At 35.9% G+C, this 21,171-nt stretch overlaps 2 protein-coding genes across 3 annotated transcripts; one reads left to right on the top strand and one right to left on the bottom strand.

The window, feature by feature from the left end:
• The first annotated feature begins 5,429 nt into the window (after positions 1–5,429).
• LOC110898684 (auxin response factor 4) lies at positions 5,430–12,793 on the top strand. The gene is made up of 12 exons (XM_022145507.2): positions 5,430–6,161; positions 6,668–6,724; positions 7,339–7,503; positions 7,903–7,987; positions 8,151–8,241; positions 9,146–9,310; positions 9,413–9,532; positions 10,106–10,181; positions 10,270–10,435; positions 11,426–12,111; positions 12,231–12,421; positions 12,496–12,793. Exons 1-12 carry the CDS (start codon positions 5,847–5,849, stop codon positions 12,656–12,658), a joined length of 2,280 nt encoding a protein of 759 aa, XP_022001199.1. The 5' UTR covers positions 5,430–5,846; the 3' UTR covers positions 12,659–12,793.
• Positions 12,726–21,171, bottom strand: LOC110898683 (E3 SUMO-protein ligase SIZ1). Of its 2 annotated transcripts, none has more exons than XM_022145506.1 (16): positions 21,006–21,171; positions 20,882–20,912; positions 19,886–19,966; positions 19,757–19,799; positions 19,266–19,338; positions 18,991–19,156; positions 18,487–18,623; positions 18,309–18,377; positions 17,345–17,432; positions 16,903–16,978; positions 15,835–15,908; positions 15,614–15,721; positions 15,358–15,519; positions 14,644–14,748; positions 14,468–14,548; positions 12,726–14,053 (listed from the first exon to the last, which is right to left on the bottom strand). In XM_022145506.1, exons 2-16 carry the CDS (start codon positions 20,903–20,905, stop codon positions 12,908–12,910), a joined length of 2,433 nt encoding a protein of 810 aa, XP_022001198.1. In that variant the 5' UTR covers positions 20,906–20,912; positions 21,006–21,171; the 3' UTR covers positions 12,726–12,907. The 2 variants fall into 2 exon arrangements, with proteins under 2 accessions (XP_022001198.1, XP_035837963.1); XM_035982070.1 differs by having other exon boundaries at positions 12,732–14,053; positions 19,750–19,799; positions 21,006–21,167.

Here is a 21,171-nt window from a genome sequence, read left to right as displayed (position 1 = left end):
TGAACGATATATGACGACTCAAAATCTAAATCTTTTCATGCTTGTTTTAGGTTGTGCTAGAAATTGTCATCCATTACAAAATTTTAACCATGCATATACCTAAAAAGTAAGTAAATGGTTGCTTCTCGTGTGACAATTCTATGAGCTCAAAAATCTTTTTCCCATTTCTTTTATTTCCTATCTTCCTATTCTATCTTTTAATTTAATATATATATATATATATATATATATATATATATATATATATATATATATATATATATATATATATTTAAATAGTATTTTGGTAATAATTAGAATCAAACAAATAAATAAAATCTCCTATAGAAATCATTAGGTTGACTTTAATCATAATGAACTAAATCTAATTTCCTTCTTAACCTTAACAAACCATCAGAAAATATTTCAGGATTTCCAAATCATACCACCAAACGGCTACAAACTTGGTTAAAAACCTCAACGAAACTTAATTATATCCTCAAAAACCTCTCAGAAATTTCATTTATTCAACTCGCGTAATACACATATTTCTATTCTAGTAAGCTAATAAACGGGGATCCCTAGTATCAATAGAAAATCCCCACGAAATTCCATGGGAATTGAATACTCGGATACTTCAGGGATATAAATAGAGGTATTAAACAGGTAGTGTTCACCGGTCCAAGCTGATACAAACCCAAAAATTTGACAGAAACCTGAACACAACTCGGACCTCAAAATCATGTTAGACGTATAAACCCGAACACGACACGAATATTCACATGTTGACACAAACACGACCCCGTTTATATCGATTTATTTTTACAGATATTAATACTTTAAACTTAGTTACATTTTTACAACAAAATATACAAATATATAAGAAACAAATAAATTTAACTTATAAAATATAATGTCAACTTCTGTTTTAGATTCTGGTTTTTGGTATAATATACCCAACCAATTTAATTTAAGACACTCGACATATTTTAAAATGATATAAATCAAAAAAAAAATGTGTGAAAGAGCTCAACTAGTGAACCCATCAAGTTAACCCAAACACAACATGTTTAACTAAACAACTTCACGAATTCAACACAACACAAAACTAACCAAAACCCGCTTATACTAAACACAACCCCACGATTTTAATATTATATCCATGTCTTATTTTCATGTCGTGTCATAAATTCTCACCTCTAAAACTGTCACAAATCTAACTCATTGTCGCCTTAAAACATAATTGATAATAATTCTCCTATATATTAATAATACAATGATTTGAACAGTAAAAGTTATAATAATATATTGTTTTTAATAGTTTTATTATCTTTTTTACTTTTTAAGTTAGATAAGTTTTTGTCAACCGGTACTGGTATCAAAAATACCAGTACGGTTATCGGTACATAAAGGTAAAAACCGACACCAGCCTGGTACAGAAAACACCAAAAGTCGGTATCGAATTGATTTTAAAAATCTTTTAGTTCGGGTAATTCGGTACTGCTACCGGGTACCATTTGCTTATCCCTAATCACGGGTGTCGTATGAACAACGGTATCGTTCAACTTTTTTTTGATTTTCTTCAACCTTCAATGATTTCTTTTTTTAGTTTCATGGGTAGGGATGAGCTCGGTGCCAACTAATACCGAATTGGTACTGGTACCGAAAATATCAATTACGGTACCTGTATATGAAGCTTAAAAACGATAGCGAACCGGTACCAGGAACGCCAAATTCGGTACCGGTACCCAGTATCATTTGCTCATTTCTGACCACAGGTTTCATACGAACAACATTATTACCATACAACTTTTTGGTTGATTTTCTTTTGGTTATCTTTTAGTATTTTTTTCTATATTTTCTTTTTATTCTTGTCAGCGGTTTCCATATGCAATGCGCTCGTAGTGATTTTAAAACACATGTAAACACAGACTAAACAACAAAAGATGAGACGTTCGCCGTAACGCGACGATAGTAAAAAACTATATTATTAAAAAAGTTGAAAAGAGTGCGTGAATTGGGGTGGGGGTGTTACTATTGAGGTCTGGACAGCAAACAGGCGTGTGAAAAGACTGATGAGAGAAAGGGAATTCGTTAAAAGTGGATCGGAGTCACTGAGTCACTGAGTCAAATCAATAACACTGTAAACACCTCCCGCCATTGTTGCTGTCAATGGGTCCCAAACCAAACACTCTTTTGTTTTTCTTCCACTTGTTTCTTTCTTTCATCATCTTCTACCATTTTATTATTATTATTATTATTATTATTATTATTATTATGTTTTTTTATTGCTAACATATGATTATTATTATAACTTTCTTTTCATACAAAATCTTAGTGTGGTTGGAAGATGATGTTTGTAATAAAATAACATTATGAAATTGTGTTTTACAAACAATTCAAAACATGTTTTCAAGACTCTTAGAATTAAAATGGTGTGGCAACTTTTTGGGTCTAGAAGTTGAGACGGCTAAACATATTATAACGTATTACATTTGATTCAACTGGTTCTCAAAAAAAAATTCATGTTAAAATGTAGACCGACTGAAGACGTACATAAAAAGAAGCACGAAAACGTATCATATTTGACCAACGTATTATATTTTCAAAGAAAATTTACTTCGAAACGTAAACCAACTTGAATTTATGTTGAAACGTGCATAAAAATAAGTACATAAGAAATAGTGTTTTTTAAGCTTAAGAATGGTACGGCGCGTTGCGGCGGTTTCAAAACGTAATGTGACCCGAATTCATACCGACGTAATATATTTGATCCGACTCTTTTTTGCGAACAAAATTTATGTTAAAACGTAAACCAATTGAAAACACTCATAATAATAAGCATAAGAACGTATTACATTTGACCAAACTTATTTCCGGAAAAACAAATTACGTCGAAACGTAAATCAACTTGATTTTTTACCGACACATACATAAAAATAAACATGTTAAACTCGATTACAAAGTCTCTAGAAAGTTAAGGGGCTGTAAATGTCATTACTAAAAGTTGACCGAGTATTAAATTTATATGTTTTCTTAAGTTTTGATCCCTTGAACTATTGCTGTTAACGTAACTAAGAAAAATGTAATAAACAAACATTATTTAGACTCTTATTGGAAAAATGGACAGCATTGCTTGTTCTCTAATTTTGCATTTGTATTTTGAAAAGAACTAAAAATAAGACAAAAATGGGGTTTGATGTTTATGTCAAAAGAAACTAAGATCAATTTTTACTTGTTTTAATAAAACTGATTATGAGTTTATGATATATATAGTTGGGTTTAATAAGATCAAAGTTGCATATCCCATATAGACACTGCTATTTTAACATTTTCCCATGTTAGGACGTTTAGTCAAGAAATGGATTCAGTGATATGCATATATAGAAAGCGTACGAAAATGAAATCAAATAAATTAACACATATTTTAATGAAATTAAATTATAAATTCCACCTTAGCTAAAAATCACAAAATTAGCGCCCCCTCCTTCTATTATGTTGCCGTCATTGAAGAGGCGCTATTGGTCACTCGCCACCACAATAACGATGGGGCAGAAAGAGAAGTGGAGGGTCATGGTGGCATTTGACCGTTGTTGAACGGTCATTTAAAAAAATTCAGTTATTTTATTTTTCCATATATATAAACACAAACATACATATTTATTTTTTTTACCCCATCTCTACGCTCAAATTCTTTACTCTCAATTTTTATACTCTCAAATGGCACATTTGACCGAGTAAGAGGATATCGCTTTGGTCGTGAGTTGGGTGGATGCCGTTGAACTAGGGATACATACAAATTCGCATTAATTTTGGAATAGGGTTATGTCCACATTCCATCAACATGTGGGTGCAAACCATTGTAATATGAATGCAATTTTAGGAAGGTTTGTGCACCTACGAACAAAGTGTACAAAATTTGAGATGTGCTATGTCCATGCTTTGAACCGCGAGGAGAGTTTACTTGAAAATGAGGCGCTTGTCGCGGCCCATAGCGAGTTCCAAGCACATCACCAAATGTCCAAATTCAATTTACTAATGTTGCTGCTGGGAGAATTTTGAGAAACCGTCTTATGAATTTTTAAGAAGAATGTGTTGCCGTTTTTATTTAAATTCCATACATTGAGTTTTCATATTTTAAAATTTAGTAGTTTATGTTTTATTACAACCCACCATGGAATGTTTGTTTGAAATGTTATGTTATTTTTTTAGTTGGAATTTTATTTTTTACTTTATTTTTTATATAGTTTAAATTTTATATAAAAAACAAAAAAAATAAATGATTAAGCAATGATTGGGGGTTTTATTCCATTGTATGAGTGTTATTGGAAGAAGAAAATAAAGCCCCCTGTTGAGGTGGCGCAAATTATCCCTACAGGCTCCATTCCATACAACTTTGCCTAACTATCAACGGTGTATTAACGTGTTGATCTAGCAATTTTGACCGACTTCACCAGTTAAAATATCATCCGCATGAAAACCTGAATTCTCCGTTATAAGACCATTTGACCAATGACATTGATGAATTCTTTTCAACCAAATGGTAAGGATTCAAACACCATTGTGAATATTTATGTAGATTTTAGATGGTGTAAAGTTTGGGAGCGTGTCTCCATATAAAAAAGTCAATTGTACACAATATTTCAATATGTCAAATTCTTAAATGTCTCAATATTAAACCATACACTACTTTTATATTATTAGTTTTATGAATAATGTCATAGAAAAGGTTATCCCATAAAACTATAATGAGGTTGTTGCTTGTATTGTCCATCACCAAGCAATTAAATTGTAGGAGTTATAGCATATGGCATTCAATTGGATAATTCCAAAACCACTTTTAATTTTTTGGTAAAGGGTCCTCATCTTCATTAATACTATTTTTATGAACTACTTTAGTTTTTAAAGATATTTATTATTAACAAAAAAGAAAATTAAGCACGTTTAAATGTGTTTTCTATATTAACTGATTAATATCATGTTAGTAACACGCTCGAATTACATCCTATAATACATTTGTACATAATGTTTGACAGATATAATAAGAGTAATAAACGAAGTATGCATGCAGCATAACCATACTGTGTATTGTGTTGTAAGAGCATTTGTAGTCATAACCCCCCCCCCTCCCATAACCCCTCTCCAATTATAGATATATATGTATGTATGTATATATATATATATATATATATATATATATATGTTATATATATGTCTGTGACTAAACATAACCCCACTATCACCATCACGCGCAGCCCATAACCCCCCCCCCCTCTCCCCCCAAACATAACCCTTCATAACGCCTAGAGAGCAGTGTTTTGGACGCTATGGGACACTATGATGCTTTATGACGCTGGATCACGCTCGAGTACGTTTGAAATAAGTAGATTAAAAACAAGATAAAAAGTTATAATATAAATGAAGTATATAGGATACATTATTTGTGGATTATTATACTGTATCAAGCTTGTCCCCCCACTACTGTAATCTTCTTCCCTAAAAAAGCTAGAAAGACACTAACCCATTTGGTCTTTGGTTTCTGTGCTGCCTGTGCATTTGTCAATGTCTTGCTCCCTTCTTCAACCCCCCCCCCCCCCCCCAAGCACTAGCTTTCAAAACTAGACAATGAGGTGGCAATCATGCCCTCAATTCTTGATCAACTTATCCCCTTTTGTTTCATCATCAATTGTTGGGTACCATAAAAGAACATGTCATATGTTTGTGATTTGACTTCACTTCACCTATTTCTCTAACCCCTTCAAGAATCTTGAAATCTTTCACCTAAAAATCACACCTTTTTTTCCATCTTTAGCTTCAAGAAACCCCTTGTTTTGACAAAATTGTGCAAATTTGAAGGTGGGTTTGTAATGGAGATTGATCTAAACCATGCAGCAGCAAGTGTTGATTCATCTTTATCTGCCTCTTCAAACTCCTCCTCAAATTCATCCTTGATTTCATCAAAAAATCCATCAATATGCATGGAACTTTGGCATGCTTGTGCTGGTCCTCTTACAACTCTTCCAAATAAAGGAAATGTGGTTGTGTATTTCCCTCAAGGTCATTTGGAACAAATTGCTTCTCAATCATGTATGCAGTTGCAGCAGTTTTCACCCTCTCATATCCCCCCCTCTTTTGGCCTTCAACCTCAAATCTTTTGTAGAGTTGTTGATGTTCAGTTTCTTGTAAGTGATTTTTCATTTATTCTCTCAAAACATTTATAAAAATTTTAACTTTTTTTTTTTTTGATGTTTGGTATTAATTTATTCTCTCAAAACATTTATAAAAATTTTAACTTTTTGTTTTGATGTTTGATATTAATTTATTCTCTCAAAACATTTATAAAATTTTAACTTTTTGTTTTGATGTTTGATGTTAATTTATTCTCTCAAAACATTTATAAAATTTTAACTTTTTGTTTTGATGTTTGATGTTAATTTATTCTCTCAAAACATTTATAAAAATTTTAACTTTTTGTTTTGATGTTTGATAATAATTTATTCTCTCAAAACATTTATAAAAATTTTAACTTTTTGTTTTGATGTTTGATGTTAATTTATTCTCTCAAAACATTTATAAAAATCTTAACTTTTTGTTTTGATGTTTGATATTAATTTATTCTCTCAAAACATTTATAAAAATTTTAACTTTTTGTTTTTTGTTTTGATGTTTGACCCATTTCTTGAAACAGGCTAATAAGGAAAATGATGAAATTTATACAAAGCTTAGCCTTCTTCCACTACCAGAGGTATGTTTGGTTCATAATTCACTTGTATTTATTTTAATTTTGGTAATTTTGAAACAAAATTGTGTAAAGTTTGTGTCTTTTACTAATTCAATGCAGCTTTTGTGGTATTTCTTGCAAAAATGAATTTTTTTATTTTTTTAGTAATTTTGAAGCAAAATTATGTACAAAATTGTTTAAAGTTTATGTCTTTTACTAATCCAGTGCACAGCTTTTGTGGGATTTCTTGCATTTATTTTAATTTTAGTAATTTTGAAACAAAATTGTGTAAAGGTTGTGTCTTTTACTAATTCAATGCAGCTTTTGTGGTATTTCTTGCAAAAATGAATTTTTTTTATTTTTTTAGTAATTTTGAAACAAAATTATGTACAAAATTGTTTAAAGTTTGTGTCTTTTACTAATCCAGTGCAGCTTTTGTGGGATTTCTTGCAAAAATGAAATAACTTTTTAATTTTTTTTTATTTTAGTAATTTTGAAACAAAATTGTATAAAGTTTGTGTCTTTCACTAATTCAATGCACAGCTTTTGTGGTATTTCTTTCAAAAATGAAATAAAGTTTCAATTTTTTTTTTTTTTTTTTTTTTTTTTTTTTTTTTTTTTGTGATGATGATGTGTAGTGGGATGGTAAGAATTTTCAAGACGGGGAAGAAGATGGTGCTGACGTGGCACTCACAAAATCAACACCTCAAATGTTCTGCAAAACCCTAACTGCATCTGATACATCTACTCATGGTGGATTTTCTGTGCCTAGAAGAGCTGCTGAAGATTGTTTCCCACCTCTGGTTTTAATTTTTGTTTATTTTTAAGGATTTTTAATAAGAGTTAATTACTGTTTTCGTCCATGTGGTTTGTCAAAAATCACTATTTCAGTCCATTAGTTTAAAAATTGCGATTTCAGTCCCTGTGGTTTCACTTTCGTAACCATTTCAGTCCATGTGGTTTCACTTTCGTAACCATTTCAATCCATTATTCTGTTAAGTACAGAGACTGAAATGGTTACGAGGTGGACTGAAATGGTTACAAAAGTGAAACCACAGGGACTGAAATCGCAATTTTTAAACTACTGGACTGAAATAATGATTTTTGACAAACTATAGGGACGAAAACAGTAATTAACTCTTTTAATAATTTATTTTTAAAATTTTTATAGCTAAATTAAACACATATTACTTCCATTTTAGGATTATAAGCAGCAGAGGCCCAACCAGGAACTAGTTGCTAAGGACCTTCATGGAGTGGAATGGAAGTTTAGGCACATTTATCGAGGTGATTTTTATTAATATATTTAATTTTTGCCATAGTTTTTTTTTCTTGAATTATTTGCGTCAGTTTCGACCCATTTACTTATAAACTAAGACTATTCTGGCCACGTAGGCCGTTCGGTAAAATAGAAAGAGTTAGCTTAACAGGATCGGGTGATGTTTTTCAGGTCAACCGAGGCGACATTTGCTTACTACCGGATGGTGCATATTTGTAAGCCAAAAGAATCTTGTTTCCGGGGATGCAGTTCTCTTTCTAAGGTATCATTATACAATGTAATATAATTATATGTAGAGTAAACTTCCGTTTTGCTCCCTGTGGTTTGGTCATTTTAACGGTTTTGCCCCAAACCTTTAAAAATAGCCATTTTACTCCCTGATGTTTTGGTTTTGCTGCCAGTTTGCTCCCTGCGGGGAGCAAAATGGATAAACAAACAATTTGGATGGAGTTAGAGGCGGGGAGCAAACTGGCAAAAAAACCGAAACATCAGGGAGTAAAATGGCTATTTTTAAAGGTTTGGAGCAAAACTGTTAAAGTGACCAAACCACAGGGAGTAAAATGGCAACAAAATTAGAAGAAAAAACAATAACTTGAAGATTATTCTCTTGGTCTCATAAAGGAAACAATCAAAGTGTTTGAAACACTTTAGGCATATTCTAAGGGAATGGTGCTTATAACACCTCATTTTTTGTAGCAAAAAAGATGGTAGAAAATGAAGAAAGAATCATATCCTTTTCTTTTACTTTGGTTTAAACCTTTTCTTTGAAAACGTTTTTTTTATCGCGTTATACTTATTTTAGCTATTTTTTAATAGACGCGACGATAATTGGTTATCTTTATGTTGTTTAAAAGCAAGAATAACTAATGAAATAAAGAGTATATGGTACATGGATGTTCCCTTGTTATACCAAAATTTTGGATTTGGTCGCTATTTTTCCAAAAGTACACAGATGGACCCTATGGTTTGCACTTTGTAATGCATTTAGTCCCTAGCTTTTTCCAAAAGTACATGGATGGTCCCTGTGGTTTGCACTTTGTAACTCATTTAGTCCCTAACTTGGACATGCTAAAACCTTTAGATTTGTCGGCTAGGGACTAAATGCGTTACAAAGTGCAAACCGAGAAATTTAGTCCCTAAACTTTTTTTTTTTTTGGTTATTTTAGGGGCAAAGATGGTGAACTAAGGCTTGGAACTCGAAGAGCCACTCGACCAAGAAATTTTCTTCCGGATACAGCGATGCCCGACTCGAAATCCTACATGGACATTCTTGCCCCTGTAGCTAATGCAGTATCTACCAACACTACATTTGATGTTTTTTACAGTCCTAGGTAAACTCTAGGATCATTAAGGTGGTGTTTGGATGCGAGTTATCGAAACCGATTGTTTCATACTAGTTGCTACTTGCTACAAAACTTATAAACTCAATGCAGGTCTAATCGAGCGGATTTTATTGTTCCTTATGCGAAGTATATGAACTGCGTAAGCAATATGATAACAATCGGAACAAGATTCAAGATGAAGTTCAGTATGGATGAATCTCCTGAAAGAAGGTATCTTTCAGAGGTGGCAATTTCGACCCATTATTAATCGGTTGATTTGAGTTATAAATTTCCTTAACGGGTCAAACGCGTAAATTACTAAAATCATTAAAATTAGCAAAATAAAGAGGCTAAACGGGTTGAAAATCGTCCAAACTGTATATTTTATGCACAACACCTTCTAAAGTCATTACATTAAAAAATTATCATTAAAATAAGTCAAAAAGGGGTAGCGGCGCAGCTTGTTGCCCGTTTACCAACTATCTCGATGTAAATTATTGGCTATGATTAAATTTAAAAAAAAAAAAAAAAAAGCCCCTAATAGTTCAGACATCTTAATAGTTTAACACTTAACCATTCAGATGTTGTCAAACGGCTTTTGTTTAACGATATATGACAAACTAATTATATATAACATTGTGACGGGTCAACCCAAAACATTACCATTTTGACCCGAACTTGTTTTGACCTTATAACCAACTTGCCGCCTATTTTGCAACCTCTAGTAAGTATCTTAGACACAAAGATGACACCTTTATTTGTTTGTTGTCCGTTAAATGAAAAATCTTGATCGTCGTTTTGCAGGTTCAGAGGTGCCGTGATTGGTGTAAGTGACACGGATCCTTACAATTGGCCTAAATCAAAGTGGAGATGCCTAACGGTACATCACACGAGTGTTTCGTTAAAAGAAACTAGTCGTATACATGTATTCCATTTTTTTTTATTTATGTTGTGGCTTGTTTCGACAGGTGAGGTGGGATGAAGATGTTGGTAATAATAATCAAGAACGAATATCGCCATGGGAGGTTGATCTTTCCAGCGCTTCTATGCCGCTTTTAAGTATTCATTCGTCTTTACGATACAAGAAATTGCGGGCAAATCTTCATTCAACTCCATTTGAACACCCTGGTTCTGGTATGTAACTTTCTTGCTTTTAAACGTGACGCATGGGCGGAACCAGAGGGGGGTCAAGAGGGTCCGTTGACCCTCCGGTCACTGGAACTTTTTGAATTTTTATTTATAAATTTTGAGTTTTTGAAGAACAAACTTAGAGATGGACCCCCTAATTTGAACCAGTATAGAATATAAGCTTATGATGACCCCCTAACTAAATCGTTCTAGCATATAGTGATAGTATTTTATCTTGTTTTTCAAATATTAAACTTGAACCAGTGTATAAATCGCCTAAAAATATACCACTTTAGAGAATTAAGAATTACACCTGGCAATTTCAGGCCATTTAATTATGTTATGGGTCGATTTAGGTTGTTTTTTTCTCTAACGGGTTAAACGGGTTGATAGTAGTCCAAAGTGAAAGTATGGTTTTAATGCATAATTGATAATACCTCCTAAACGTTATTATACTAAAAAGAGTAAATTACGTTTTTGGCCCCTGTGGTTATATCACTTTTACTTTATATTAGCCCAAAATAAGAATTTTTAACATATCTGCCCCCATGGTCTCTATAACTAACCATTTTGGCCCCTAAGTCTAGAGATCATGGGGGCCAAAATGGTTAGTTATAGAGACCATGGGGGCCCAAATGGTTAGAATTAGGGGCCAAAATGGTTAGTTATAGAGACAATAGGGGCAGATATGTTAAAAATTCTTATTTTGGGCTAATATAGTAAAAGTGATAACCACAGGGGCCAAAAACGTAATTTACTCTATTAAAAAAAGTAGATTAGTATGGATATAATATAAGTTTTGAAGTTATATATGACATAGAGACTATCATACTAAATTTATAAAATCTAGACAAAATGTTTTGGGTCAACCCGACCCGATCTGGTTTGACCCGTTACCCAATCCACCATTTAACCGCCTTTGGGTAGAATCTTGGAAGTTTTCTTGTGACACTAATAGTAAAATTGTTTTTTATTTATTTATTTTTTTTTTTGCAGCATGGGGTGGATGTTTAGACTTTGAGGAGTCAACAAGATCCTCTAAGGTCTTGCAAGGTCAAGAAAATATAGGTGGTAAAAGGAACAACCCGTTAAGCTTCGGGGTACAACCTACCCCCTCAATGCATGCGGGTTTTTATCCGAATCGATTATTATTAACAGGAAAAAGCACAAACATTGTCGCCACCCCTAACCCGGCCTTTTTGGGATCAAACACCACTAGATTCCCAAAGGTCTTGCAAGGTCAAGAAATTTGCTCGTTGAAATCTTTAACCGCGAACACAAACAGTTCTTGGGGCCCACCAAGAACCGATCTTAACATTCATCATAGACCAAATAATCCCGGTTTTTATCCACTTGGTTCCGAAGGTGGTCGAAACTTTTGTTTTCCAAACCCGGCTCCTGTCATGCCCACTATCGGATTCCCAACTAATCGGCCCGTTTTTGGAAACGGGCTTACAAGGGATAATAATATTAATGGGCTAAAGCTACAACTTCAGGTTCCGGTTGACCTTGAGAAAACAAGCGTTGACCCGAATTCGATCATAGAAGGCAATTCAGGTAGTGAGAAAGATGACGGTGGTTCTGATAGCAATGGGAGCAGTTGTAAACTATTTGGTTTTCATTTAAACGGAACTCCTTCGACGGTAGACGCTCAAACTTTGAGCAAGAGAAGTTGCACTAAGGTAACAGATCAAAACTGGTTCGGGTCAAAACAGTACTATTTTAGTAAGAGCCAAAACGGGTCACGTCACATCAATCCACAAACATTTCTTTTCAAACTCATATTATTTTTGGTGTTTAGGTTCACAAACAAGGAAGTAAAGTTGGACGCGCGATTGATCTCTCTAAAATGTCAAGTTATCAAGAGCTAATTAGCGAGCTCGAGTCACTATTTCATATGGAAGGTGTGTTGACCAATGGCGACGGTGCATGGCGGTTGTTGTACACCGATGAAGAAAACGACATGATGGTTGTCGGCGATGATCCATGGGAGTAAGTCCTTACGCGCATAGTACAACTCTTTCACGCATAATTTGTATGAAATTAATCCATATTCATTAACGCAGCGAGTTTGCAACGATAGCTACAAAGATTCACATATACACCAAGGAAGAGGTGGAGAAACTAATGAGCGGTGGCGTGATTAGCGATGACACCAGTTGCTTGGAGGAAGCACCGGCCATGGTGGATACCGCCAAGTCCACACCGCTAGGCATGCCGGACACTTGAGTCTTAAAATTCCCGGCCCCTTGATTTTCCTGCCACTCCCCCCCCCCCCCTAATATATTTGTTCAAGTTCCGCCACTGAAATTTTGTATAATATTAAATAAGATGCAAGTTTAAGCAAATGCCATTTACAAACTACTTGCTACCCATAAGGCCTTACTATACCACAAAATATGGGTTTCTTGTACCAAATCAGCCGAAAAAAAAGTCGATACCAACCGGCTTCCGATGACGTTTCTACAGCGCGAAATATTATCTAGGCGGATACAATCTTGGCCTCATTGAACGCTTTTGACGGGGAAACGTAAACGGGTTATCAGATCTTTCCCTGCTTCTTGTCTTGCCATTCGTTCCAGTATCTGCCGACGTATCCAAGTTGCTATCTTTAGGCGGTGGTTGCTGAATTACGTTTGACCCGTTCAAGGGGGCAGGGGCGCAACTAACCCCACTGTTGATGGTTGACTCCACCTGCTCTGCCGCTGCTGGAGGCGGTGTAGGAAGAAACAGCTGAAGTGACGGATCGTTGTGTCCGAAAGCTAACGGGTTATCAACCAACCCGCCATCTACGTCAAGAACGGATTGGTAAAGTGAAGAATCGGGACCCGCTGGTGCAGCAACATTCCATCCGATTTCATCGGTCAATGTGAAGGTATCCATAGAAGTGGGACCCACAAGTCCATGATGCACATTCTCGTCCGAACGAAAAAACTCAAAACTAGGACCCGCTTGACTTGTCGGAGGTAAAGACCAAAATGGTACCCCGAAATCATCATCATCGTTGTTAAACGGACCTAAACACGAACTTCCACCAACAATATCTTCAGAAAATGTACCATTTGGGTTCAAAGTGGGTCCCGATGACATTCGGTTTTCGGTCTCGTCATCGGAATCACTCAGGACGATGACATCAGCATCAACCCCACTGGCAGCTGACGGGTTTACGTCGTCAGGAAACCCGTAGCCTGGATCCATGTTCGGTGAAACGGAACCGGAATCAGCAACATTGGTGGTGGAATGACCAAAATGCCCATTACCGTCACGGCTGCTTATAAGAAAACCATTAGTACTCGTGTCATGCGCGTTACTCACAATTTTTTCGGAAGAAAGCAAACGTAAATTTGTGTGTTTGCTGACTTCCCAAATTCCGTTACTATTTTTTTTTAACCCGAGTTTTAAACCCGTATTATAACCTTCGGAACCACCTTCATGTTTAACCGGTTTTAAAGCTTCTGGTTTAGGTTTAGACTCGACTTCCATTTGAACAAAGAGAGTACCATCGGGTAGATGCCACTGCCCGAGCTGCCCTAAACTTTTTAGGTCATGTTGTTCCGCCTTTACACGCCAACAACCGTCCGGTTTCACCTCGATTCCCGTTACATCCTCTCCACAATTCCGCATCTTTACAAAAATAAACCAACAAAACGATCAATAATCGCAATTGAAAATATAAAATCCATTGAATCTAGGCCTGTAAACGAACCAAACAAACACGAACATATAATCCAACACATTGTTTTTTGTTCATGTTCGTTCATTAAGAAAATGATCAGGTTCATGTTCGTTCGTTTAAAACCGTTCGTTCACGAACGTAAACGAACATAAACAAACTTATATATAACCGTAACTATTTATGTATTTATTAAAATTTAAACGAACGTAAACGAAGGTTCACGAACATAAATGAACGAACAAAACGTGTGTTCATGTCCGTTCGTTTAATTAAATTAACAAAAACATATGTTCATGTTCGTTCAACTTCCCGCCAAACAGTTCATGAACGTTCGGTTCGTTTACAGGCCTAGTTATCAATACCTTGGCGGTGATACGAGTAAAATACGGATCGATAATAACATCCTCCAAGGCGTAGTTCTTGAGACAAATAGGGCATTGCCACTGAAAACAATCAAGAAACAGAAAATGAATAAAAGTAGTAGACGTGTGGGAATGCAAATTATGCAATAACGTGTTTTATTTTGTATAACGCTTGCCTTTCGAGAACGTTCATTCATTTGCACAAATACTTCAAGATCAAAGCAGCCCATGTGAACGCAAGGTTTGAATCTTCCAGCAATTTTCATTCTTGAACCGCTCATCTGTAGCGTAGAAACAAAACTTAAGTATAAGATACAAAATAATATTTTATATGAATATTTTATCTAAAAAAAAGTTTGAAATATTATTTAGAGTAAAATGTCATTTCCGTCCCTGAGGTTTGGCCAGTTTTGCGACTTTCGTCCAAAGGTTTGTTTTTCCGCATCTAGATCCAAAAGGTTTGAAATCTTGCCATTTTCATCCGGCCTGTTAACTCCATCCATTTTTCTCCATTAAGTTGGAGGTATTTTCGTCTTTTTTGTTAACTTACAGGGCAATTTAGTCTTTTTCACTTTATTTAAAAAGACCCCCTAAAAACGACCAAATTGCCCTTTAAGTTAACAATGAAGACGGAAATACCCCCCACTTAACGGAGAAAAATGGATGGAGTTAACGAGCCGGATGAAAATGGCAAGATTTCAGAACCTTTTGGATCCAGATGCGGAAAAACAAACCTTTGGACGAAAGTCGCAAAACTGGCCAAACCTCAGGGACGAAAATGGCATTGTACTCTTATTTAAACAATGAACTTCTTTAAAATGGGTATATTCAAGAAAAAGAATTAAAATGAGTTGTTTTTATAAGGTCAAATTAAGTAAAATGTTACTTACAGGACACCGCAGATTAACTGGTATAGAATCGGAAACAACTTCCAAATCACTGTCACTGTCGTCATTTTCTTTAGCGGCCCCACCACCAACGCACCGACAAACACGTGCCAAAGCGTCTTCAAATTTCTCACCGTCGCTCTCTCGAGGAATGAGGTTAAGAATCTTTAAACGTTGGCGTGTAACAAACACAATATTACTATAATAAAAATGCCATAAAACATGATTAAATTATTAAAAGCAGTAAATTTTATTTCACCTGTTGAACGGTGCGCCTTTTCACGATTCTGACCCCGAAACAAAACACGCGCGCATCATAGCCCGTCAATGAAATTTTGTTACTTCCTACATGGATGCATGACGTGATCTGAAATGGCAAAAAGAAAACCAACGTAAAGTCGTAAACAACACTCCTTGATACAAGAATAATACATATATCGTAGAAAATTGTCGGGTGAGACGTTGAAAGTTGAAACTTACTACGGGGCCGTCGTCACGCCCATTGGCTCCAAGAAGTTGAGAGCCAGGTCTATTGATCGCTCGCACAGGCATACCTATCAATTACAAAAACATAATAAATTAAATCAAAATTCTCCTCATATAACAATTTAGAGTAAGGTACACAGATAGTCAGTCCCTGTGGTTAACCAAAATTTTGGATTTGGTCCCTAATAGGGGTGCAAACGAGCCGAGCGGCTCGCGAGCTACTCGAGATCGGCTCAAGAAAAAGCTCGAAACGAGTCGAGCTTTATCGAGCCCGAGCCGAGCTTGAGCCTCAAAACAAAGCTCGTTTGTTTGTCGAGCCCGAGCTCGAGCCTTGCATGTGAAGCTCGTTAGGCTCGTCGAGCCTTAGTGTAAACGAGCCGAGCTTATTTAAACTTGTTTACAAGCCGACCTCGAACCTAAAAAAAAAGCTTATTTAGTAAACGAGCCCGATCCCGAGCTTCATTTATCGAGCTCGCGAGCCTAAAAAGTCTATTATTTATATTGTTTTTATTTAATATACTAATTAATAGATAATAAACGAGCCGAGCTTGAGCTTAAGAAAATACAAACAAGCCGAGCTCGAGCCTTGACAACGAAGCTCGAATCGAGCCGAGCTCGAGCCCGAGCTCTTATAAGTTAATCGAGCTCGAGCCTGGTCGAGCTCGGGCTCGGCTCGGCTTGTTTGCACCCCTAGTCCCTAACTTTTCAAAAGTACACTGTGGTTTGCACTTTGTAACGCATTTAGTCCCCAACCACACATCTAAAGGTTTTAGCAGGTCCAAGTTAGGGACTAAATGCGTTACAAATTGCAAACCACAGGGACCGGCCATGTAATTTTGGAAAAAAGCTAAGGACTAAATGCGTTACAAAGTGCAAACCACAGGGACCATCCGTGTACTTTTGAAAAGCTAGGGACCAAATCCAAATTTTTGGTAAACCACAAGGACCATCCGTGTACTTTTGAAAAGTTAGGGACCAAATCCAAACTTTTGGTAAACCACGGGGACCATCTGTGTACTTTACTCAACAATTTAATAAGAAAACAGAAAAGATACAGCATACCGTTGACTTGTAAGTCTGCATATTGTGGCCATTGCATTCTAAAAGAAACCTTGTCATTTAGGAGCATACACCAAGCCTATTATTATATATAAGTAATCGGTTTTCATCAACATGTTATGATTATCTACGCTAATATAGATAACTATGGTGATAAATTATAATAGAGTTAATTACTGTTTTCGTCCCTTTAGTTTGTCAAAAATCACTATTTCAGTCCATTAGTTTAAAAATTGCGATTTCAGTCCCTGTGGTTTCACTTTCGTAACCATTTCAGTCCACCTCGTAACCATTTCAGTCCCTGTACTAACAGAACAAATGGATTGAAATGGTTACGAAAGTGAAACCACAGGGACTGAAATCGCAATTTTAAAACTAATGGACTGAAATAGTGATTGTTGACAAACCACGGGGACGAAAACAGTAATTAACTCATTATAAATACCTGAACATCGAAATCTGATTTTGCCAACAAAATCATGTCGGCTTTTGTAAGTTGAAAAGTCTTTACAACATTCTGCATTGGGCTTGTACTGAAAATAATATCGAATGTATGTCAGCAGCAGCTTATTAATATATGGGACAATTTGACTCGAATACTTAGTTGTTCGGTCTTCTTTTTACGTCTAACGGGTTAAACAGGGAAAAAACCAATATATTAGCTAAAAAATGAAACGGGTCAGGTGGTCAAAAACGGATGGAATCATGGAAAGTCGCCCTAAGTGTATTTTAACGCAGAAAGTCTCCAAAATCATTTTGCTTGAGTTATATTATTGCTGAATTAACATTTCTGGTGTAGTAATACTAGAAAGACTAATTTGTTACTTGATCCTAGGGGTGCAAACGAGCCGGGCGACTCACGAGTGGCTCGAGATCGGCTTGAGAAAAAGTTCGAAACGAGTTGAGCCTTATCGAGCCCGAGCTAGAGCCTGGCAATGGCATGTGAAGCTTGTCGAGCCTTAGTGTAATATTAGTTTTTATTAATATTTAATAGCATTTACCCCTTATTTAAAGTTATCTAGTAAACGAGCCGAGATTATTTAAACTTGTTTACGAGCCGAGCCCAGACCTAAAAATTAGCTTGTTTAGTAAACAAGCCCGAGCTTCACTTATCGAGCTCACAAGCCTAAACGAGACTATGATTTATATTATTTTTATTTTATATATTAGTTAATAGATAATAAACTAGCCGAGCCTGGTCAGGCTCGGCTCGGCTTGCACCCCTACTTGACCCATTTTGTACACACAAATACAATGAAAAGAAGATTTCTCTAATAACAAACCGACACCACCAACATATGGCTCGAATTTCTCTAAAACATGAAAACGTATATATGAAAACGTATATAAGCATATTTTAAAAAATGATATAGAATCAAAAGTTCAAGAAAATAAACGCGTAGACTCACCCATCTGTAGGGACGGTTGCAATAGTCAACTTCACGGGATATAAAGGATGTTGCAAGGCTACCCAAAACCTGCATACTCAAAAACCAATTTGAAAATCGTGTTACGCTTTGATATTTCTTATTACGCAATTCTAAACGGCCAAAACGTTATAAGGCTACAATTTTTTAAGTCACTTACGGATCTGCGTGCGCAAGCCGACATAGTTCACAATAAAAAGTTGTGGGACGTGTCGGATGAATAATACCGTCCATTGGCTTCTCGGGTATACTAACGCAACCGATATGCTGCAGCACGTTGCATTTTTTATCTTCACACTGACAAGGAAACATAAGTCAATAGCATGATTTAATTATTAGAGTAAACTTCCGTTTTGCTCCCTGTGGTTTGGTCACTTTAACGGTTTTGCCCCAAACCTTTAAAAATAGCCATTTTCCTCCAATAGTTTGCTATGGTTTTTCCATTTTGCTCCCTGTGGGGAGCAAAACGGAAAAACAGACAATTTGGATGGAGTTAGAGGCGGGGAGCAATATGGAAAAACCATAGCAAACTATTGGAGGAAATTGGCTATTTTTAAAGGTTTGGGGCAAAACCGTTAAAGTGACCAAACCACAGGGAGCAAAACGGAAGTTTACTCTAATTATTATAAACATCATGAACGAATTGACTGTTCAAAGTTGAAACCTTTATCATTGAATCTGCTTGTAAAGTACTTCCACAGAGACAACGAACTTTTTCTATTTGAACGGTCTCTTCGACTTCCTCCGTGACCGCTGTATCAACTGTGACGTTTGAAACGTTTTGACTTTTTGATACCGAGTCAGCAGCCCCCCCTAGAGCCTGCAACTTTCTGGGGACAAACAAATAAAAAAGTGTCAGGAACATTGTAAGGCGTTTCTTTATATTAAATTAACACAATAAGACAGATAATTACAAAAAAAAAAAAAAAAGCCCAGAACCTGTGCATGTCATCAACTAGTTTTGCAACATCTTCCTTCTTAACGGCACTTTTTTTAGCCCACATTCCGGAAACTGCTCAACGCGAAACAAGAATGTTATGTTCATTTAGTTTAGAATAGAGAATCATGTTAATAAACTATTAGTAATATTAAGAGTAAACTTCCGTTTTGCTCCCTGTGGTTTGGTCACTTTAACGGTTTTGCCCCAAACTTTTAAAAATAGCCATTTTCCTCCAATAGTTTGCTACGATTTTTCCATTTTACTCCCTGCGGGGAGCAAAATGGAAAAACAGACAATTTGGATGGAGTTAGAGGCGGGGAGCAAAATGGAAAAACCATAGCAAACTATTGGAGGAAAATGGCTATTTTTAAAGGTTTGGGGCAAAACCGTTAAAATGACCAAACCACAAGGAGCAAAACGGAAGTTTATACTAATATCAAACATGATATTTACTCAAATATTAATAAAGAGGAGAAAGAGTACCGTTTACCTCTGTCATCGGATATAATTGTTAATATTCGATCGGCAAGATCCTACAAAAAATGATAAGAATATAAGATAAAGAAGTGCATCCCTTCATAATACGCAAACTGAAAACCGAGGTAGTGATGTATTGAACCTGCTTCTTTCCTTGTTTGGAAAGGCCGAGTTGAGTAAGAATGTCTTTAAGATCTTTTACCCGAAAATGCGCCAGTTTTTCCTAAATTACAATAACATGACAAAGAAATTATCATATGGATTGTATTAGAGCTAAATTATTCGACCCGTATAAGGTTTTCACCGACAAAGAAATGACTGGTGCAAGTGTGTAACCACCGACAAAGTCATACACCCCGATGACCTTTTTTCGTCCTATCATACGGCATGTAAGACCCATACGCCTTATTTGATCGTTTTCGTCCTATCATACGGCTCATAAGACCCATACGCCCTATTTGACCTTTTTCTTCATATCATAAGACCCCCTTGTGACCTCTTTTCGCCCTATCATAGGGCATGTAAGACCTATACGCCCTATATGACCTTTTTCGTCCTATCATAAGACCCCCTTGTGACCTCTTTTCGCCTTGCCATACGGCATGTAAGACCCATACAGCATATATGACCTTTTTTCGTCCTATCATACGACTAGTGTGACCTCCTTTTTGCCCTATCGTACGGTCTTAAAAGTTTGGTTAACCCCTCCCCCCCCCCCTTGCCCCCAATAAAATAAATCCTAGGTCCGCCGCTGCATACAGGGGCACCCGACCCCCCGAACTTTTCGCTCAGTAGTGCCTGGTTTGTAGTTTTCGTAAAGAATTTCTTAGGTATATATGTTTTCGATCCCCTAGTTTTTATACTTTTTTTAGGACATACGTTTTCGCCAAACAACCCCCCCCCCCCCCGGTTCGGAAAAGCAATACTCTTCTCAAAACCTCATATAAATCCTTAAACTTTACTACTACAAAGTTAAACATCAACAACACAAACACCCATTGCCATCAAAAACCTTAAACCCCCCCCCCCCCCCCCCACAAAAAAAAAAAAAAAAAAAAAAAAAAAACAAACATCATAAACACAAAAAAAAAAAAAAAAAAAAAAAAAAAAAAAAAAAAAAAAAAAAAAAAAACAATACCTTGTAACTCATTACCAAATCCATCGGTTATCTGAAACACAAAGCATTGTTTTAGCTAGGTTTTCAAAGAAATTAAAAAAAAAAAAAAAGCAATAGTAATAAAATTAGAGAGAGATTAGGGCACCTGCAAATGAGGGGTAAATCGGAGTGAGAATGTTATGTGTTTGGATGATTTTGGTGTTTGATTGAAGAATCGACGGACGTGTAGGGTGGAGTGCAATCCGTTTAACTTCATGCAACCGAATCCGAATCCGGGTTCGGATTCTCTGTTCCTCTTTTAGACTCCTCGT

The sequence above is a fragment of the Helianthus annuus genome, chromosome 13 (genome assembly GCF_002127325.2).
Source record: "Helianthus annuus cultivar XRQ/B chromosome 13, HanXRQr2.0-SUNRISE, whole genome shotgun sequence".
Classification (NCBI taxonomy): domain Eukaryota; kingdom Viridiplantae; phylum Streptophyta; class Magnoliopsida; order Asterales; family Asteraceae; genus Helianthus; species Helianthus annuus.
The sequence above is the reverse complement of the archived record's forward strand: the minus strand, read 5'-3'. Positions and strand labels throughout refer to the sequence as shown.